General features: G+C 42.5%; 3 protein-coding genes across 7 annotated transcripts in view; all 3 read left to right on the top strand.

The window, feature by feature from the left end:
- The window catches only part of LOC137602777 (protocadherin alpha-C2-like), a 117,558-nt gene that overhangs the window by 72,440 nt on the left and 22,186 nt on the right, over positions 1 to 22,932 (top strand). The window contains exon 1 of one of the 5 annotated variants that reach the window (XM_068325791.1): positions 7,786 to 10,152. The exons of the other annotated variants lie outside the window; for them this stretch is intronic. Coding sequence (XP_068181892.1) covers positions 7,786 to 10,152 — 2,367 coding nt within the window. Of the gene's footprint in view, positions 1 to 7,785; positions 10,153 to 22,932 lie in introns of those variants that run through there. 5 annotated transcript variants of the gene reach the window in all.
- Positions 4,398 to 6,812, top strand: LOC137603152 (protocadherin alpha-2-like). The gene has a single exon (XM_068326392.1). It carries the CDS (start codon positions 4,398 to 4,400, stop codon positions 6,810 to 6,812), a length of 2,415 nt encoding a protein of 804 aa, XP_068182493.1.
- On the top strand, positions 10,939 to 17,186 carry LOC137603151 (protocadherin alpha-5-like). Its single transcript, XM_068326391.1, has 3 exons — positions 10,939 to 13,309; positions 14,754 to 16,825; positions 17,166 to 17,186. Exons 1-3 carry the CDS (start codon positions 10,939 to 10,941, stop codon positions 17,184 to 17,186), a joined length of 4,464 nt encoding a protein of 1,487 aa, XP_068182492.1.

Below are 22,932 nucleotides of genomic sequence, written 5' to 3'. Positions count from 1 at the left end.
CGTCCAGTTGAGAGAGAGAGAGACTCGGATTTCACACTGGCGATAAACGACAAATGCGGCAGGATACGTGTTTATACGGCTGATGTATTTACTGGAAATACGTGATTACCCGGTTTTTGTCTTTATTCTACAACAATGGGGACAGAGGAATACGCCTGGATTTATATTGTTGCTCTGCTGAGTCTTTGTGACTGCTCTGCCTCGCAGTTATCTTACTCTATTTCGGAGGAGGCGAACAAAGGAACCGTAGTGGGGAATATAGCAAAGGACCTACATGTCAACCTACACGACCTGGAAACCAGGAATCTACGTATCGTTTCGAGTTATAAAACTAATTTTTTTAACGTAAATTTGAGGACTGGTATCCTCGTTGTTGATGAGCGGATAAACAGAGAGGAGCTTTGTCCGACAACGACACAATGTTCCATCAGAATTCAGGCCGTTCTAAGCAACCCGATGAATGTGCATCGGATTGAGGTCAGTGTTTTAGATATAAACGATAACGCTCCACAATTTATTGAACGGTCGTATTCCTTAAATATTTCCGAATCAATGTCACCGGGAGAAAGGTTTCTCCTCCCCATAGCAGTAGACGCAGACATTGGCAGCAACTCGGTAAAAACATACAAGCTGAGCCAAAATGAATATTTCTCTCTGGACGTACAGAGTGGTGGAGAACACGGTGTGTCCGCAGAGTTAGTCCTGCAGAAAGCTTTAGATCGAGAGAAACAGCCGGTAATTAATCTCATTCTCACCGCTGTTGATGGAGGAAAACCTGCTAAATCGGGCACATTGCAAATCAATGTTAATGTATTAGACCTCAATGACAATACACCGATTTTTAGCAGGTCGCTATATAAAATACGTGTGCGTGAAGACACTGCACACGGAACGGTGATAATAAAGTTAAACGCGTCCGATTTAGATGAAGGCATGAACAGTAAAATCCTGTATTCGTTTATCAAACGGGGAAATATTGATCCGTCAAATATGTTTAGTCTAAATTCAGAAACAGGAGAAATCAGCGTGAAGGGGACTTTAGACTATGAGGAGACACCTGCTTATGAAGTCAGAGTTCAGGCAATGGATCAGGGAACTTTCCCTCGTAGTACACACGCTAAACTACTAATAGAGATAATCGATGTGAATGATAATGCTCCTGGAATATCAGTGACGTCACTGATGACTCCGGTAAAAGAAGACGCAGAACTGGGGACAATCGTTGCTTTGGTTACCGTGAGCGATAAGGACGGAGGAAACAATGGAATAACTCACTGCAAGGTTGTTGGGTCTGTTCCGTTCAAACTGAAGTCCAACTACAAAAATGATTATTCATTGGTAGTCGATGGACCGCTGGACAGAGAAGACACTTCTGTTTATGACGTCACCATTACAGCCACGGATGAAGGAAATCCACCTCTGTCCAGTGTCACGGTCATTACTGTTCATGTGTCTGACGTCAATGATAACGCACCTCGATTCATGGATTCTGTCATTAATGTTTACGTGACAGAAAATAGTCCACCAGGATCCGTGATTCACACTATAAATGCATTTGATTCTGATTTGGAAATCAATGCGAAGCTGTCTTACAAATTATTAGATAATACTCAAAAAAATATTCCGTTTTCATCAATGATCAACATCAACTCAGAGACAGGAGATATAATCAGTCTGCAGTCTTTTAACTACGAGGAGTTGAAAACGTTCCAGTTTAAAGTTCAGGCCACAGACTCTGGTGTTCCTCCGCTCAGCAGCAACGTGACTGTCAACGTTTTAGTCCTGGATGAGAACGACAACAGTCCCGCCATCCTTCCTCCATATTCTGAGCACGGCTCCGTTAACAGTGAGAGCATCCCCTACTCTGCTGAAGCGGGATACTTTGTGGCAAAGATCAGGGCTGTAGACGCAGACTCTGGGTACAATGCGCTGCTTTCCTATCGCCTCTCTGAGCCCAAAGGGAACAACCTGTTCCGGATCGGAACCAGCACCGGGGAAATCAGGACCAAGAGGAGGATGAGTGACAATGACCTGAAGAGTCACCCATTGGTGGTGCTGGTTTGTGATAACGGAGAACCCTCCCTGTCAGCTACTGTGTCTATTGAGGTGGTGGTGGTTGAGAACACAGCTGACATCCAGACTCAGTTCAGACATGTGCCCATAAAGGAGGAGAGCTTCTCTGATTTAAACCTGTATCTGCTGATCGCCATTGTGTCGGTGTCAGTCATCTTTCTGCTGAGCCTCATCACTTTAATGGCTGTCAAATGCCACAGGACAGACGGCACTTTCAGCAGGTACAGCGCCCCCATGATCACCACCCACCCTGACGGGAGCTGGTCTTACTCCAAATCCACGCAGCAGTATGACGTGTGTTTCAGCTCAGACACGCTGAAGAGTGACGTAGTGGTTTTCCCCGCACCGTTTCCACCAGCTGATGGTGATCTCATCAGTATTAACGGAGGAGACACTTTCACCAGAACTCAGACTTTACCCAGTACAGAGAAGGTAGGGCATTTACAGTGAATGATGCTTGAATTCAACAATGCATTTTTTTTTCCTTGCTGGTGAATGTCATCAATGCTCTTGATGTTGGATACACAAAAAACATTCGTCAGAAAGTGTGACATAAATTATCATGAGACAATTATTGCTGACACCCATTTTGTAATCCATGTTGAAATGGCTGAAGTGACTTTTATTGCACTGCTCATGTAGGGTTGTACGCTGAAAGTGAAGTACAGTAATCACAAACTCAGGCCTTTTCAGAAATTGAACTAAATGTTCTCTGCTTTTTTCTGTGCCATGACATCAACCTTCATGGTTTTTTCCTATATATGCTTCAACTCACTATAAAAAATGACATGAGTGTAAGTCTAATATATAGATGTAAAGGTCTTTGATCTGGAAAGACAAGTTTGTGCCAATATGCAAAACGACCAACAGCCTTATTTGTAATAGTTGTTAAAATCATTGATCTTCCTAAACAGAAACAGTCATATTCCTGAGTTTTTAACGTACATAGAGTATAACTGGTGTCATTGTGCTCTGATGTGGTCCAATTGTTGTTTAGCCACATGTGAAACTGGTGTAGAGGAACAGCGCTGTCCTTGGTGCTGGAGGTTGTGCCAACAATTTCTCTACACCCCACGGTGAAGAGATTATTTTCTTACTTCATAGCTATTTATATGTTCTTTCTATCTATGTATGTACGTATGTACGTACGTATGTATGTATGTATGTATGTATGTATGTATGTATGTATGTATGTATGTATGTATGTATGTATGTATGTATGTATCTATGTATCTATCTATCTATCTATCTATCTATCTATCTATCTATCTATCTATCTATCTATCTATCTATCTATCTATCTATCTATCTATCTATCTATCTATTTGTTTAGGGGCAAAGTATTTAGCTTTGACATTTATTCGAGTCTGACAAACTACTTTTCAAAATAAGTGACTTTGTTCTCATGCCGGTGTAGCTGGTTTGACCCAACTTGTCCATTAATGTGTCTGCTGTGTGTAATGAAGACCCTGGACGTGATGGCTTGAGCCGAAGAGCTGGCGTGTTTATTCTGCACAAAATGAAGTGACATGGTCATAAATTGTGCACACAAAGCGGGACAGAGCACAGCAATCTGTAGCAAAGGAAATGTCTTTAAGAAAATTGCCGCGGTGGCCCTGAATCTTTCCCGCGAAATACACATTGACCAAACCCTCCACTCGTGACAAAAACGAAACTTAATATAACAAAACTGAATTAACATCAAACCCAATGCTTACCTTCTAACACTTTATCTTCATTGGTACAACTTGTTATACTATATACAACACGGGAGCACTTCACAAACTCACCTTCCCCTGTCATCGGTAGAACGTGACTGAAGGGAGGACGCGCTTCCCCGGAAGTGACGTAAGGGTATACGGTAATAAAGACTCAAAATAAAAGTTGAACATTCTCAAACAAATTTGAAATAAAATAAACACAAAACACTCGTTTAAAACAAAAGAATGAATATTAATAAAAATAAATAAATAAACAAATAATAAATGGAGGAGGTTCGGTGGAATGCAACACTTTTATATATGCTGCACCGGTCGAAATATTTCATATCATTTGGAGACGTGTTTATTCTGAATTCAATTAGCTTTAAGTTTAATTCACCACACGATGTCGCAGGAGACTGTAGACATGAATGTGTTCATACTCTATATCCCAAACTCCTCCTCCCTTTATGGTTAAATAAAACGTCACTGCCGTGGCTGCACTCGCTGAAGGTGCTGCACCGAGACAGACAGAAGCCTTAACACAAGAGGATGATTTTGGACGTGAATAGATCAAGTGAGGATACGTGATCATTTGGAATCCATTCTTTTGTTTCTTGTACAATGGATATTCGACGACAAAAGGAATACGTCTGGACTCGCGTTGCTGTGTTTCTTTGTCTTTGTGACTGGTCTGCTTCGCAATTGTCCTACTCTGTTTCCGAGGAGGTGAACAAAGGGACCATAGTGGGAAATATCGCAAAGGATTTAAACCTTAATATTCGGGACGTAGAAACCACAGGTCTACGAATTGTATCCAGTTCCAGTAAGAAATATTTTGACGTGAATTTGCGGAACGGAAACCTATTTGTCAATGAAAGAATAGACCGAGAGGATGTCTGTGTTAATGTGATAAAATGCTCTTTAAAAATACAGGCCGTTCTAAGCAACCCGATGAGAGCACATCGCGTAGAGGTTCATGTTTTAGATATAAATGATAATTCTCCTTCTTTTATGGAAAAGGTGTATTATTTTAATGTTTCCGAATCATCGTTAACGGGAGAGCGATATCTCCTCCCGATAGCAGAAGACGCAGACATCGGCAGTAATACAGTGAAGACCTACAAGCTGAGCCAAAATGAATATTTCTCTCTGGACGTACAGAGTGGTGGAGAACACGGTGTGTCCGCAGAGTTAGTCCTGCAGAAAGCTTTAGATCGAGAGAAACAGCCGGTAATTAATCTCATTCTCACCGCTGTTGATGGAGGAAAACCCCCTCGATCCGGATCAGTACAGATACGTGTAAATGTATTAGACGTCAATGACAATGTACCTTCTTTTAGTAAATCACTATACAAAGTACGTGTGCGTGAAGACACTGCGCACGGAACAGTGGTTATAAAGTTAAACGCTACCGATTTAGATGAAGGCATGAATAGTAAAATCCTGTATTCGTTTATCAAACGAGGAAGTACTGATCCATCAAATATGTTTAGTCTAAATTCAGAAACAGGAGAAATCAGCGTGAAGGGGACTTTAGACTATGAGGAGACACCTGCTTATGAAGTCAGAGTTCAGGCAACAGACCAAGGCATCACTCCTCGTAGCACACACGCTAAACTACTAATAGAGATAATCGATGTGAATGACAATACACCAGAAATATCAGTGACGTCACTGATGACTCCGGTAAAAGAAGACGCAGAACTGGGGACAATCGTTGCTTTGGTTACCGTGAGCGATAATGACGGAGGAAACAATGGAATAACTCACTGTAAGGTTGTTGGGTCTGTTCCGTTCAAACTGAAGTCCAACTACAAAAATGATTATTCATTGGTAGTCGATGGACCGCTGGACAGAGAAGACACTTCTGTTTATGACGTCACCATTACAGCCACGGATGAAGGAAATCCACCTCTGTCCAGTGTCACGGTCATTACTGTTCATGTGTCTGACGTCAATGATAACGCACCTCGATTCATGGATTCTGTCATTAATGTTTACGTGACAGAAAATAGTCCACCAGGATCCGTGATTCACACTATAAATGCATTTGATTCTGATTTGGAAATCAATGCGAAGGTGTCTTACAAATTATTAGATAATACTCAAAAAAATATTCCGTTTTCATCAATGATCAATATCAACTCAGAGACAGGAGATATCATCAGTCTGCAGTCTTTTAACTACGAGGAGTTGAAAACGTTCCAGTTTAAAGTTCAGGCCACAGACTCTGGTGTTCCTCCGCTCAGCAGCAACGTGACTGTCAACGTTTTAGTCCTGGATGAGAACGACAACAGTCCCGCCATCCTTCCTCCATATTCTGAGCACGGCTCCGTTAACAGTGAGAGCATCCCCTACTCTGCTGAAGCGGGATACTTTGTGGCAAAGATCAGGGCTGTAGACGCAGACTCTGGATACAATGCGCTGCTTTCCTATCACCTGTCTGAGCCCAAAGGGAACAACCTGTTCCGGATCGGAACCAGCACCGGGGAAATCAGGACCAAGAGGAGGATGAGTGACAATGACCTGAAGAGTCACCCCTTGGTGGTGCTGGTTTGTGATAACGGAGAACCCTCCCTGTCAGCTACTGTGTCTATTGAGGTGGTGGTGGTTGAGAACACAGCTGACATCCAGACTCAGTTCAGACATGTGCCCATAAAGGAGGAGAGCTTCTCTGATTTAAACCTGTATCTGCTGATCGCCATTGTGTCGGTGTCAGTCATCTTTCTGCTGAGCCTCATCACTTTAATGGCTGTCAAATGCCACAGGACAGACGGCACTTTCAGCAGGTACAGCGCCCCCATGATCACCACCCACCCTGACGGGAGCTGGTCTTACTCCAAATCCACGCAGCAGTATGACGTGTGTTTCAGCTCAGACACGCTGAAGAGTGACGTAGTGGTTTTCCCCGCACCGTTTCCACCAGCTGATGGTGATCTCATCAGTATTAACGGAGGAGACACTTTCACCAGAACTCAGACTTTACCAAGTACAGACAAGGTAAGATGTAATCCACCCCGTTACTTTTGTAACTAGCACACACTTCTCCCACTGAGTCAAAATTAACCTGGTAGCTCTGTTGAGTAGTGGAAGAAATGTCTTTGCAGCCTATTTTTCATCAAGTGTGTAGCTGCTTTGGTTACCATCCATGGACTTGGAAAGGGGTTTGCTTGCCGGTTGTGGGCAATGAATAAGTGTATGCCGATCACCTGTCACGTGACCGAGACCTGTCAAGCCGGTCAGACACACGCATTCGTCTGTGTGTCTTTCCGCACAGGCGTCACTTTTCAAAATAAAACAACTTTCAGAGTCTGAAAAAATTACAACGGAAGTACTGTTAAAAAATTGTTTTTCTTTTTGTGCGGCCCGGTACCAAATGACCCACGGACCGGTACTGGTCCGCGGCCCGGAGGTTGGGGTCCACTGAGTTAGTGAACTGGCTTGGCGGTTTATCATGAGACTCTTTCCGAGGTCTTAAACACACCACGTGTTCAACCTGTCCGCAAGCGGCGTGATTTCGTTGAGTATTTACGTTTTTTGTTTTTATTTTTTTATTTTGCGGTTGCTCAGGGGTGTAAATCAATTAATTTACTGTGTTGTAAACAGTTCCTACATAACTGCTGACATTGTTTGACATTTAATTCCGTTTTTCAACTAATTCATGGACGAAATTTATAAGATCCTCAATATTCATAGAAAACTTGTATTGTTTCTCCCACCTTTTAAAAATCTGTCCAGTATTTTACCGACAGTGTAACAGGAATTTGCTTTTATATCAGCTTTTTAACACTCGAGGTCGCTGATGACCACGTTATTCTGAGCTCGGCGTTTTGTTTCTCCTCCTTTCCATATGACGCGTCAGCAGACTGCGAGTGTTTTGTGAGGAGAGGACGAATGTCGACAAAGAGGAGCGAACTGGAGCCGATGGGATTTTAAGGCAGTAGTCGATCGAGAGACATGTAATGGGCGTTAATATATTTTACTCTCGTTTGTTTCTTTGAAAATAGCGATGGGCGTTGGAAGGAATACAATTTCGTGGACCTTGTTTATTCTATGTTTATGCGACTGGACTGCTGCACAGATTTCATTTTCTGTTACCGAGGAGGCGGACAAAGGCACTGTGGTGGGGAGTCTGGCAAAAGCTTTAAATGTCAACGTTCGAGACCTGGAAACGAGGAATCTAAACATCGTATCTGGGTATAGTAAGAAATATTTCGATGCGGATTTAAAAACGGGGGATCTTTATGTAAATGAACGGATAGACCGCGAGGAGCTTTGTCCAAACACGGTAAAATGCACGATCAATTTGGAGCTGATACTGACCGATCCCATGGTTCACCACCGCATCGAGGTCGTAATTGTTGATTTAAATGATAATGCGCCGATCTTCGTCGAGAAATTACATTCGTTGAACATATCAGAGCTATCACCCACGGGGGAACACTTTTTGCTTCCACTGGCTATTGATGCAGACACGGGGAGACATTCAGTAAAGACTTACAGGCTGAGTCCAAATGAATATTTCTCCCTCGATGTGCAGAGCAGTGGAGACCACAGCGTGTCTGCTGAATTGGTGCTGCTGAAAGCTTTGGATCGCGAAAAACAAGCGGTTGTTAAACTCAACCTGACCGCTGTAGATGGAGGAAATCCGGCTAAAACCGGCAGCTTGAACATCAACGTGAATGTTCTCGACGCTAACGATAACACGCCGTCCTTTAATAAAACACTCTACAAGGCAAGGGTGGACGAAGATGCGCCGACAGGATCCGTGGTGATTCAGCTCAGTGCCACAGATTCAGATGAAGGGGATAACGCGAGAGTTGTTTATTCTTTTGTTAAACGTGGGAACTTCAATCCTGCTGATGTCTTTTCTATTAATGGAGAAAGTGGGGAGATAACTGTTAAGAATAATTTGGATTATGAAGCGGAGTCAGCATACGAATTTCACGTCCAGGCGAGAGACCAGGGATCATCACCACGTAGTACAAATGTAAAGTTGCTGGTGGAGGTAGTTGATGTGAACGATAATGCCCCAGTAATAGCGGTGACGTCACTCATGAACCCGGTGAAAGAGGATGCTGAGATTGGGAGCGTAGTTGCTTTAGTGACAGTGACTGATAGAGACGACGGGAAAAATGGCCAAACTAAATGTAAGATTAGTGGTTCTGTGCCTTTTAAACTAAAGTCTAATTATAAAAATTATTACTCGTTAGTTGTTGATGGCCATCTTGACAGAGAAACACTTTCTTCTTACAATGTCATGATTACGGCTGTTGATGAAGGAAACCCACCTCTATCGAGCACCGACGTCATCACTGTTCACGTTTCTGATGTTAATGATAACCCGCCTAGATTCCTAGAACACGTGATTAATATTTATGTGAAAGAAAACAGTCCTGTTGGAGTGCTAATTCACACGATGACTGCAGTCGACCCGGATGTAGGCGAAAACGCTCGAGTGACATATTCATTAGATGGTGGTTCTACACTTATGTCTGTAGCGTCAGTTGTCAACATCAACTCAGAGACAGGAGATATCATCAGTCTGCAGTCTTTTAACTACGAGGAGATGAAAACGTTCCAGTTTAAAGTTCAGGCCACAGACTCTGGTGTTCCTCCACTCAGCAGCAACGTGACTGTCAACGTTTTAGTCCTGGATGAGAACGACAACAGTCCCGCCATCCTTCCTCCATATTCTGAGCACGGCTCCGTTAACAGTGAGAGCATCCCCTACTCTGCTGAAGCGGGATACTTTGTGGCAAAGATCAGGGCTGTAGACGCAGACTCTGGATACAATGCGCTGCTTTCCTATCACCTGTCTGAGCCCAAAGGGAACAACCTGTTCCGGATCGGAACCAGCACCGGGGAAATCAGGACCAAGAGGAGGATGAGTGACAATGACCTGAAGAGTCACCCCTTGGTGGTGCTGGTTTGTGATAACGGAGAACCCTCCCTGTCAGCTACTGTGTCTATTGAGGTGGTGGTGGTTGAGAACACAGCTGCCATCCAGACTCAGTTCAGACATGTGCCCATAAAGGAGGAGAGCTTCTCTGATTTAAACCTGTATCTGCTGATCGCCATTGTGTCGGTGTCAGTCATCTTTCTGCTGAGCCTCATCACTTTAATGGCTGTCAAATGCCACAGGACAGACGGCACTTTCAGCAGGTACAGCGCCCCCATGATCACCACCCACCCTGACGGGAGCTGGTCTTACTCCAAATCCACGCAGCAGTATGACGTGTGTTTCAGCTCAGACACGCTGAAGAGTGACGTAGTGGTTTTCCCCGCACCGTTTCCACCAGCTGATGGTGATCTCATCAGTATTAACGGAGGAGACACTTTCACCAGAACTCAGACTTTACCAAGTACAGAGAAGGTGAGTTATTCGTAACGCTCGGCCCTTATCGTGTGATTTAATGTCAGTTGTTCTATCAAGTTTTAATATCTGGGAGTCTTTCAAAATTTCTGATTTTTTTTTTAGGAATTTCGGGGACGGTTATGTAAAAGTGCAATGTATAGTGTCACATTGATCGATGTAAATCTCTCATCACATTTATTTACTTCAAAGCTATTCATTAAAATAATGTTTGATGATGGGGATTTTTGTTCTGGAATCCAATCCGAAACAGTGAAATAATAGTAACTCACAGTAAGTAGAGAAGTCATTGTCAGAAGTGTTGCGCTGCACTGAGAACGCTATCCACGGTGCTGAAATCTGGAGAACATTTCTTTGTGCCTGAACAAACGGTGTCGCGACTGAAAATTATTAACATCTGAATAGAAGACAAGGCTTAACTTTATTCAGTATGTTTTCCTCCGGTAATAATTAATAGATTTAATTTTTGAGGTATTCTCCAGAAACTAATTTAGTAGTTTTTGCATAGATTGCTCAACGCTTTGGCCCTATAAATAAGTAAATGAAAATTTAAAGATAAAAACGATTGCTGTTTTAAATAAGAGGCACTGGAACAACATTCGGTGTCGCTGGAGACCACAATATTTATGTAGTTCGTTTTATCCTCCAGACTCCTCCCCGAACGAAACACCCCCGGTTCTTTGTCGGGAGGCGCACACAATGGCCACGGGACAGAGAAGGCGTCGCTCCTGCCTTTATAGCGTGGAAATGTTTAAAAATGAATGTTGTTTTATTTCTGTAGCAGAGATGGGACGTAGAAAACTCTTATTTTCGTTGTGGATAAATTTAATAGCGCTGTTATTTTTAAATGACGGATCTTTGGCGCAACTCTCTTTCTCTGTGTCGGAGGAGGCTGACAAAGGAACGGTAGCGGGGAATCTCGCTAAGGAATTACGAATCAATGTTCGGGACCTGGAAAAACGGGATTTACGAGTTGTTTCTGGGAATTCTAAGATATATTTCGACGTGGATTTAAAAACCGGTGCTCTGTATGTCTGCGATAGGATCGATCGTGAAGAGCTATGTCCGAATTCAGAAAAATGCTCCTTGAATATAGAAGCCATTCTGAGCCATCCGACTCATCTGCATCGCATTGAAGTAGAAATCATTGACGTTAACGACAATGCGCCATCCTTTCGTGAAAAGGAGAATGTTTTTAACATTTCGGAATCTTCCATTCCCGGGGAGCGCTATCTTCTTCCGATGGCCAACGACGCAGACACAGGCAGCAACTCGGTTAACAGCTACAGGCTCAATGCAAATGAGTATTTTTCACTGGACGTACAACAAAGTGAGTCTGCTGAATTAGTGCTCCAGAAATCTTTAGACAGAGAGAAACAGTCTGTTATTCACCTGACATTAACTGCTCTGGACGGAGGAAAACCTCCCCGGTCAGGGACATTAGTAATAGTGGTGAATGTAATGGATACAAACGACAATGCGCCAGTATTCAGTCAGTCTCTGTATAAAGCCAGGGTTACTGAAAATGCTCCATTTCAGACATCCATCCTGAGTGTCAGTGCGACAGATTTAGACGAGGGAGTAAATAGTGAAATTGTGTATTCATTTATTGAAAGGGGGAATTTTAATCCAGAAAGTGTGTTCTCTATTAACTCAAACACAGGGGAAATATATGTGACAGGAGAGGTAGACTATGAGAAGAATACAGCATATGATATTAGAATACAGGCAAGAGATAATGGTATACATTCAAAAAGTGTGTATGGTAAAGTTTTGGTGGAGGTGATTGATTTAAATGACAATAGACCTGAAATCATTATCACCTCTCTCATGAGTCCAGTTAAAGAGGATGCTGAGATCGGGACAGTGGTGGCTTTGGTGACTGTGACAGACAGAGACGGGGGCAAAAATGGTCTCACCAATGCAAACATTATTGGTAGTGTTCCTTTTAAACTCAAACTTAATTATAAAAATTATTATTCATTAACAGTTGGTGGTCCCCTTGACAGAGAGAAATATTTTCATTATAATGTAACAATCATGGCTACCGATGAAGGCAGTCCACCTCTCTCCAGTATGAGGGTTATTTCTGTTCATATTTCAGATGTTAATGACAATGTCCCTATATTTTCAGAGCCTATAATTAATGTAAATGTAAAAGAAAACAGTGCAGTGGGAACTACTCTCTGTACTATAACTGCAGTTGATCCTGATGTAGAGGAAAATGCAAAAGTAACATACTCATTATTAAATGTCATTTCAAAAGGCATTCCAATAGCTTCGATAAGTATCAACTCAGAGACAGGAGATATCATCAGTCTGCAGTCTTTTAACTACGAGGAGATGAAAACGTTCCAGTTTAAAGTTCAGGCCACAGACTCTGGTGTTCCTCCACTCAGCAGCAACGTGACTGTCAACGTTTTAGTCCTGGATGAGAACGACAACAGTCCCGCCATCCTTCCTCCATATTCTGAGCACGGCTCCGTTAACAGTGAGAGCATCCCCTACTCTGCTGAAGCGGGATACTTTGTGGCAAAGATCAGGGCTGTAGACGCAGACTCTGGGTACAATGCGCTGCTTTCCTATCACCTGTCTGAGCCCAAAGGGAACAACCTGTTCCGGATCGGAACCAGCACCGGGGAAATCAGGACCAAGAGGAGGATGAGTGACAATGACTTGAAGAGTCACCCCTTGGTGGTGCTGGTTTGTGATAACGGAGAACCCTCCCTGTCAGCTACTGTGTCTATTGAGGTGGTGGTGGTTGAGAACACAGCTGACATCCAGACTCAGTTCAGACATGTGCCCATAAAGGAGGAGAGCTTCTCTGATTTAAACCTGTATCTGCTGATCGCCATTGTGTCGGTGTCAGTCATCTTTCTGCTGAGCCTCATCACTTTAATGGCTGTCAAATGCCACAGGACAGACGGCACTTTCAGCAGGTACAGCGCCCCCATGATCACCACCCACCCTGACGGGAGCTGGTCTTACTCCAAATCCACGCAGCAGTATGACGTGTGTTTCAGCTCAGACACGCTGAAGAGTGACGTAGTGGTTTTCCCCGCACCGTTTCCACCAGCTGATGGTGATCTCATCAGTATTAACGGAGGAGACACTTTCACCAGAACTCAGACTTTACCAAGTACAGACAAGGTAAGAGGCAATCCTCCCCAACGTGTTTGCAGGCCATTTACATTTCAAACTTGGACACACTCTCTTAATGTATCAAAGTTATTCCAGCAGTTATCTAGGGTAGTGAAAAATACCTTTGCAGACTATACTTACTTATACGATTGCTTTTGGAAGCTGTCTTACTGTGAAGAAGTCTGTGTGTGTGTGTGTGTGTGTGTGTGTGTGTGTGTGTGTGTGTGTGTGTGTGTGTGTGTGTGTGTGTGTGCGCATGCGTGTGTGTTTATGTTTGTGTGTATGTGTGTGTTAAATTTGGCATAAAACAATCTTTGATAATTTTTTGTACATGACATTTTTGTACGATCTACCACCTCTTCTTCTTCTTCTTTTCCTTTCGGCTTTTCCCCTCAGGGGTCGCCACAGTGAATCAATTGCTTCCATCTAACCCTGTCTTCTGCATCCTCTTCTCTCACACCAACTACCTTCATGTCCTCCCTCATTACATCCATAAACCTCCTCTTTGGTCTCCTCTAGGCCTCCCGCCTGGCAGTTCAAAACTCAGCCACCTTCTACCAATATATTCACTATCTCTCCTCTGGACATGTCCAAACCATCTCAGTCTGGCCTCTCTGACTTTATCTCCAAAACCTCTAACATGTGCTGTCCCTCTGATGTACTCATTCCTGATCCTATCCTTCCTGGTCACTCCCAGAGAGAACCTCAGCATCTTCATCTCTGCTACCTCCAGCTCTGTCTCCTGTCTTTTCCTCAGTGTACAATCTACCATACTTGTTGATTATTGCCCTTTATATCCCTGTTCTCTATTGTAGTCCATTGAGATCTTTGCTTTTTCTGTATTTGGTTCGAAAATAAATGTTTTTAGTTATTTAAATTCACTCTTAAGATATAAAATAAAATAATATATATTTTCTCGCTTCTGACGTCAACATTACCACTAGATGTCACCATTAGCTCGCAGAGATGAAAATCTTATTTTTTTTGTGACTCGCCTCCCTTCTGGAGAGAGGTTTGTGCGTCTTTGTTCGCCGTATAGCAGGACGGAACATTCTTATTGTTTTAAGGGTCGTGCTCTGGGTGTGCCATCGTTTAGTAATGTTACCGTTTGGATGATTACTTTTCTATTTACTTTGATCAGTCGGATATCAACAGAATGCAACAAGGAAATATTTCCCGGCACTGGATTTATTTTTTCTTTCACCTATCTCAGATATGGAGTATCGGAGCCGCACAGACTGTGTATTCTGTTACAGAGGAATCGAGCCCCGGTACCACTGTGGGCAATTTGGCGAAGGACTTACATTTAAATACACAGGATTTGGAAACTAGAGAATTTCATATTTCAGGACAGAATACAAAATATTTCGAAGTAAATGTTCAGAGTGGGATGCTTTTAGTGAAAGACCGAATAGACCGAGAGGAGATGTGCTCTCGGAATGTAAAATGTTCTCTTGAAGTGGAAGCCATTGTGAAGTCTCCGCTGAACCTCTATCGTTTTGAGGTTAAAATTCTGGATATAAACGACAACGCGCCGTCCTTTAGAATACCGAGAATTGTTCTGAACGCATCTGAATCAGCCTTCATTGGTGAAAGATTTGCGCTACCGAAAGCATTCGATGCAGATGTCGGTAACTATGCGGTGAAAGGCTATAAACTGAGTCAAAATGAACATTTCACCCTGGATGTGCAGAATGGAGGGGAGCCGACAATGTCCGCTGAAATGGTGCTGCATAAAAACTTAGACCGTGAAAAACAGTCGGTCATCAAACTGACACTGACCGCTGTTGATGGTGGAAAACCTCCTAAATCAGGAACGTTACATATCACAGTCAATGTCCAGGATGTAAATGATAATATTCCTATTTTTGACAAGCCGCTGTACAAAGCTGTATTACCAGAGAATACGCCCAATGGCACTGCCGTAGTGTCTGTGCGCGCTCGGGATTTAGACGAAGGCCTTAATGGTGAGATATTTTATTCTTTTATCAACCAAGACAATGATAACTTTGTCGATATATTCGCCATTAATCCCACGACAGGAGAGATTACAGTTAACGGTGAAGTCGATCACGAGAAAAGTAACGCAGTTGAAATTCGAGTACAAGCAAAGGACAAAGGATCAAGTCCAAGAGCGTCTCATTGTAAAGTGCTGGTTGAAATAACTGATGTTAATGACAATTCACCAGAAATAGCAGTGACATCTTTAGTTGACTTTGTGAGGGAAGACGCACCTTTAGACACGATGGTAGGACTGATAACAGTGAGAGATAACGACGCGGATAAAAACGGCGCTGTACAGGTGACGATAGTTAATCCTGTTCCATTTAAAATTAAGAACACATATAAGAATCATTTTTCTTTGGTCGTAGACGGGACTCTAGACAGAGAAGTGGCCTCTTACTATAATGTCACAATAACAGCGATTGACGAAGGGGATCCCCCTCTTTCTGGAACGAGTGTTATCACGGTGCAAGTTTCTGATGTTAACGACAATGCACCGCGATTTAAAGATCCTGTGATAAACGTATTCGTCAAAGAGAATAGTCCAGTGGGCGCTGTTATCTATACTATTACTGCAGATGATCCCGATGACGATGAAAATGCTAAAGTTACATTTTCAGTGATTAACACTAATCCTAAAAATAATTTGATAGGGTCTGTTGTCAACATCAACTCAGAGACAGGAGATATCATCAGTCTGCAGTCTTTTAACTACGAGGAGATGAAAACGTTCCAGTTTAAAGTTCAGGCCACAGACTCTGGTGTTCCTCCACTCAGCAGCAACGTGACTGTCAACGTTTTAGTCCTGGATGAGAACGACAACAGTCCCGCCATCCTTCCTCCATATTCTGAGCACGGCTCCGTTAACAGTGAGAGCATCCCCTACTCTGCTGAAGCGGGATACTTTGTGGCAAAGATCAGGGCTGTAGACGCAGACTCTGGATACAATGCGCTGCTTTCCTATCACCTGTCTGAGCCCAAAGGGAACAACCTGTTCCGGATCGGAACCAGCACCGGGGAAATCAGGACCAAGAGGAGGATGAGTGACAATGACCTGAAGAGTCACCCCTTGGTGGTGCTGGTTTGTGATAACGGAGAACCCTCCCTGTCAGCTACTGTGTCTATTGAGGTGGTGGTGGTTGAGAACACAGCTGACATCCAGACTCAGTTCAGACATGTGCCCATAAAGGAGGAGAGCTTCTCTGATTTAAACCTGTATCTGCTGATCGCCATTGTGTCGGTGTCAGTCATCTTTCTGCTGAGCCTCATCACTTTAATGGCTGTCAAATGCCACAGGACAGACGGCACTTTCAGCAGGTACAGCGCCCCCATGATCACCACCCACCCTGACGGGAGCTGGTCTTACTCCAAATCCACGCAGCAGTATGACGTGTGTTTCAGCTCAGACACGCTGAAGAGTGACGTAGTGGTTTTCCCCGCACCGTTTCCACCAGCTGATGGTGATCTCATCAGTATTAACGGAGGAGACACTTTCACCAGAACTCAGACTTTACCAAGTACAGACAAGGTAAGAGGTAATCCACCCCGTTACTTTTGTAACTTGTGCCGCTTCTCCCACTAAGTCAAAATTAACCTCTGTTGAGTAGTGGAAGAAATGTCTTTGCGCCTCTTTTTCATGGACTTGGAAAGGGGTTTTCTTGAAAAAACCTTCCTTGTCATTATCGTGCGTTCCTTTTCCAACCATACCTAAGAGTCTTCTTTTCCTTTCAGCTTTTCCCTTCAGGGGTCACCACAGCAAATCAGTTGCCTCCACCTAACCCTGTCTTCTGCATCCTCTTCTCTCACACCAACTACCTTCATGTTCTCTTACACTACATCCATAAACCTCCTCTTTGGTCTTCCTCTAGGCCTCCTGCCTGGCAGTTTGAAACTCAGCGTCCTTCTACCAATATATTCACTATCTCTCCTCTGGACATGTCCAAACCATCTCAGTCTGGCCTCTCTGACTTTATCTCCAAAACCTCTAACATGGCCTGGCCCGTTGTTCTGTACCTAAGAGTACGGCACAGAAATGTGCATGGATACAAAGTAGTCAGGAAAATTAAATTGTTGCAATCAATCATAGTGGAAACATATTTTTAGTAACATCAAGAACAGAAAAAGTCAAACATTTCTGGTGGACTCTGATGCTTACAGGCATCATGATGAAGCCAGTACTTTCACCTCACTGCAAGGAAACTGGAAAAAGTGTTGGATTAGATCCATCAAATATTTGGGTGTGTAGTGCTTTTAGTTTGCAGCACCTTTGTTTTTCACTTTTGTTTATATCATCTACAATAATGTGTTTTTCTGTGTTATTGCTCCAGTCATTGTTGCCCTATTCATGTAATTTTTTAGACATACATTTTCCTCCCTGCTTTCCTTACTATTTGCATTTTCTTTATTCAACTAAGCATCACACACACACACACACACACACACACACACACACACACACACACACACACACACACACACACACACACACACACACACACACACACACACACACACACACACACACACACACACACACACACACACACACACACACACACACACACAAATGAGCCTAGGGGAGTACCTTGCTTTGTATTTTAGCATCTATTCTAAAAAAAATACAGCTCACAAATGCAAAACAATTAGATTCTATTGATCAAAATTATCATGCACACATCCTCTATATTTCTGTGATTCGATTTCCGATTTCAGTTAATATACACAGCATACACACGACATTTTCTCCTTTATAGACGGTCCTTTTTTATTTTCCTCCACCAGCCTGCTGTCAGACTTCCTTCCCCTCCCCCTCTCTGACATCAGTGCTGCTGAGAAGGGGAGCAGCTGAGAGAACTAACAAGGAATTAACCCTCATCTCTGCAGGCATGAGTTCTATATGTTAGGCCACTGTAAACACGATCCAATATACTGTCATTAACCTAATTTGTAGACAGATTGGATGCAATTCCGATGTGCCTTTGACAAATAAGACAGATGCGCCTCGTGTATTGTTTTTTGATTGAATGTGTCGTGTTTACTCTGGATCGAATCTGCATTCTCCTGGTATATGTGCATAGTACTGTATTTTCACTCATAGCTCATGGTATTCGTTCAGAACGCCGTTCTCGCTCGCTGTGCTGTGCGCTCTGGTAAATCTATGACGTTTAGTATGACCGAGACAGTGTGACCTCATTTCAGGGAATGGAACAACACCAGGACGCACAAACAGATTTGTCCTAACTGTATTGGGTGAGAACGAACCGGGGCTTACATTTCTTTCAAAGACACGCTCCACATTGTCGTCAGTGGGTGTGGGCTGAGCTGTGTGAAGCTTATAACTGGGTCAGCGTGTGATTTAAAGATGGCAGCGCGCAACATGCACCATGTCAGTGGTTTGACCGAGCTTTTTCTCTGATGCAGTCCCTGTTTCCTTGTTTAAGGAAACAGTCTCTGTTTCCTTAAACAATGCCTGGAGCTGTCTCTGCGTAAAACTGGTTGAAAACTGGGCTCTGCATGCTGCAGTTCTCTGTGAATGTGAGCGGGGGAGGGGCAGGTAATTTTCCGCTACTTGCTGCAGCAGCAGGGACTTTCAGCACCGATCGCGGTAACAGCTCCTGTCGGCTCCGCTCTGCGGCTGGGTGGGGCCGGCAACGCCGTCTGTCTGACTTGTCCCATAAAATCATTCCAACATCGTGCGTCTGCGTTAGTTTTTGTCCCAGAGGCGTTTATATAATGAGAAATATAATGCATATAGATATATAGTATAATGAAAATAATTATGGTAATAATAACAATATACATGAAGAACGACTGAGGCCATTAAAGCTTTTAGGCAGTGCGCAATTACATTCGTGCTGCATTAAATTATTGATTCAACAGTATCCAGGTTGAAACAGACAGCTGAGTGGTTTGCAGTCAATGCATTGCAGGCATTTAGTAGAAGCAGTAATTTCGTTCGATAACACAAACGGGGTTCTGCAGATGGATCAAAAGGAAGTCAGTAGATGTCACACAAAGCGCCACAACAAAGTGGTGTCAGAAATAAAGGAAATGTGTTTATTCTTTTCCTCTCTGTCTGTTTCACACACGTCTTATGTAGCACTTCCTGTTTTTCTCCTTCACAAGGGTGTGTCCTTTGTGTGAGTGGGGTGAGCGCTGCTTATCCGTGGTTACCATGGAGACTGTTCTGAGCCAAAATGAAATGATGATGATCCAGTCTGTTGAGCTGCCAGTATATACACCACCCCCACCTAGATATCCATCCCAGCATGCATTGCACGGATGCAAATAGGAAGGAAACAGGGTGGACACAATGGGAGGCAGGAGAGACTTAGAGGGAGAGAACAGGAAGGATGCTAATTAAAGACATGCAGAATTCATGCAGTGATGCCACTGCAGATGAAGGGTTAAAGATGGTGAGCATGTGAAAGAGAAGAGTGTGTGAGATTACTGAATCCATTTTGAAAGGGGTAGTAATTTTGAGGAAGTCTCAAATATAACAGCTCATGCTGAAGCCTTGAGCAAGAGATAGTGACAAAACTAGAGCTTGTGAGGATGAGATGGACAAAATACACATTAAATGCTTCCCCTGCAGCTGAGGGAAAGCATCACAAGCTTGCAATTGGTCACAGATAAAAGGGAGAATTTATCACTTCCCTTCACCCTGCTTCAATCAAAGTGTCCTCCATCTATGCTCCCTCTTAGTGGTATTGGGATATTGTTGCAATCATTAGATTAGCTTTGTCATGCTCAGAGCCAAAGGATCCATCCTTCTCCACTCAGCAACGATACAAAGCCACAGCATCCTAAGAGGGAAGTGTGGAAAGCCTGCCTGCGTTCCCTGATAGCATTGTTCAGTACCCCAATAAGAATGTGTTTGATTTATTCATAGGGCGAACCAGAACCCTTGCAGGGCCGCTGAGGGAAGGATTTGTGCTGTTTAAAGTTTCGCATGCCCTTTATTTCAATAGCAAGTCGCACATGGGATCATCACAAACTAACTCACCCAGAGGATGCTTCCGCAATCCGCTTACTGCATCCACCTGACTAAAAGGATTGTGTTTACCATGGAACATTTGTTTTACAGATTTAAAATGGTAAAGTTCTTGTACATGAGAAAAGTGATGACATAAGAATGAAAATAAAATCCTTTTTCTCAAACCTTATAATCTTGTTAAAAAAATACACATAACTAGTCTGTTTTGTCTGACATATTTACTAGGCTGTATTTTGATATTTTTAATTTAAAAAAAAGTAATGATAACACGACTAACAGTGAGGCTATTAAAATAATTTTGCAACTTTCATTCCTTCTTGACGTGAATGAATGGTCTTTGTGATGAAATAATTGAGTTCAGATAGCTTTAAAGCACTTGACAGTGGCATGCATATCAGTTCTAGTTCTCATTGACTGAATTGTGAATTATATGATTTGCTGTTTATCGAGTACAGTCTATATGTAGAGAAAAAAATTCTACCATCTTTGAGCTTCGAACTGCTCCACCCTCACCCCCCCCCCCCCCCCCGTGCTCTGACGATGGTTGTCACGTGTCCAACCCTTGTACTACCAATTTCATCCAATAGAGGGACCAATTTCACTGTCTGCCCCACCTCTGTCTCCTCTGATACAGCCATCCTGTGTGCATTTGTTCAGTTTGAAAATTAATCTCTTTCATTATTTCAATTCAGGATTTAATTTTACTGGACTAAACTTAAAGCACTCTTCGTGACACCACAGATGCTGTTGCCCACCTACTCACCAGCTTGCAGACATCTTTTTAGCTCACTTTCTCTTCAGTGATATGAAGCAAAATGAATTCACCAGTACCAATACAATCTATAATACAATTATTGATATCCAATATATAAAGTAGCAGTGAACCAAAGCGTTATATGAAACAATCAATTTAATATTTAATTTATTACTAAACATGTTAAATATACTGTATATAGATAGAGTGTAAAGATAATTTCTTGATGGGAATGATTAAAGTGAATTTCTTCCTCATATAAGGTACAGTCACAGTGACACATGTCAGTGGCAATTACAGCAATATGATGTTGAAAATTGTTATATTTAGAGTAAATTAAAAACACATCCATGTCTCTATTACCCACAAAGTGATACAGCGTTTATCATAATTCTGGGTAAATCAATCTTCCACTAATATGTACTGTTTTCTATCAGTTGGCTCTGTCCTCTGCCAACTCTCGTTTTTTTTTTTTTTGCACGAGATTGTGTTATTTTTGCATGGATACAGAACAGGTGGAGCGGTGTTTGGGGGAAACAAAACATGTTTCTTGATGAATTTTACTGACCTATGTGTCACTGATGTATTATTTACAAGTAATCTACCAATTACAATAAATACATAAATAAATGATTTTTTTTGGTTTGGACCAGTGGTCTTTAATTATGGATGTACCTGTAAATATTAATAATATCTATTTATCTCTAAATTTTCTTGTCAGCATGACCTTTAAGAGCCTGTGGGTTCCTATCCCCTGCAGTCAAGAGCATCTGTTTATCTGAGCTTTTGGTAGCCACTTTTTGCTATTTAGAAACGAGACCGAACAACAACAAAATATGTTCTGATGTCCTTTGACAATAAATGAATTTGTCCTTGCATGCTATTTATTTTATGGTAGTGGCCGCAGAATGAATGTGCTTATGGGATTGTAGTTGCAAACACAAGTGACTTGTAAATTTATGATTGCGTTTTAATTTTATGTGCTGATTGGGGGAGTGATGTAAAATGAATGATATCCCACCTATGACCTTGTACTCCGTGGGTCTCGGGTGTTATTTGACTCATTAAAAATTGGAGCGAATCCAAATAGCAGACTCTTGGATGATGTAATATTAATGGTTTTTAGAGTGGCCACTTACATTATTAATGAGGTTAAGCTTAGTATGATGATCATCTTGGACTAACGATAGAAAATGGGAGATGTTAAAATGGGACAGAATGAAACAAAAAAGAGTATTAAATATTTAAAATATCTTTGCCCTATCTATCTCAAATTTATCTGCGCCAAGTCTTGTTTTCCCTCAGCCTGTTAAAAAAATGAGAGTTTGTGTTTCCACTGAGGACTCTGTTATGCCCTCAGGCACCTTTCAGCTGCATCAGCAGAATCTGTCTCAAGCACAGCTGTAGGCATTTCAAAGAGTTGGTGAGAGATTCTGCAGTGAATGTGAGATGGATAGCAATGGGTTTGATAAAATAAAATAAAAAACATTTTAAAGATGAGTTAATGAAGCTATCGATGATGGCTTCATTGACAACAAGGTAAAGCAAATAAACTCAATTTGATTCAATTACTACCTTGAAATGTGTGCATCTATGCATGACAGACATCTGTCTGAAGGCAGAATTATGATGATGACTTTATCTGTATCACCCTTGAGTGAAACATTAAGTAATCCACTGCTCAGCAGCATGGAACATGCCCTTAAACAGATGGGCACCTTTGAAATAGGTATTCCAGAGCGGCTGCATGCATCACAGCAGAGGAGTAGGAGAGGGAGTAAGATGAATGTGATAGACAGGTGCAAAGGTCAGGTGTAAAACCAGCCCTGTGTTTGTTGTTGATGAGATAAACATTGCCAGTTCCTTTATGGTTGTTTTACCACAC

The sequence above is a fragment of the Antennarius striatus genome, chromosome 10, assembly GCF_040054535.1.
Source record: "Antennarius striatus isolate MH-2024 chromosome 10, ASM4005453v1, whole genome shotgun sequence".
Taxonomy (NCBI): Eukaryota; Metazoa; Chordata; class Actinopteri; order Lophiiformes; family Antennariidae; genus Antennarius; species Antennarius striatus.
Note: the sequence above shows the minus strand (reverse complement) of the source record. Positions and strands in the feature narration are given on the sequence as shown.

Excerpts from the sequence above, each read along its gene's own strand:
- LOC137603151 (XM_068326391.1), top strand. The coding sequence starts at position 10,939 with ATGGGACGTAGAAAACTCTTATTTTCGTTGTGGATAAATTTAATAGCG. Across the intron at positions 13,310-14,753 it reads AAGTACAGACAAGGTAAGAG|TGGAAGCCATTGTGAAGTCT; the intron begins GCAATCCTCCCC and ends GTTCTCTTGAAG. Across the intron at positions 16,826-17,165 it reads CTTTACCAAGTACAGACAAG|GCCTCCTGCCTGGCAGTTTG; the intron begins GTAAGAGGTAAT and ends GTCTTCCTCTAG.
- LOC137603152 (XM_068326392.1), top strand. The coding sequence starts at position 4,398 with ATGGATATTCGACGACAAAAGGAATACGTCTGGACTCGCGTTGCTGTG.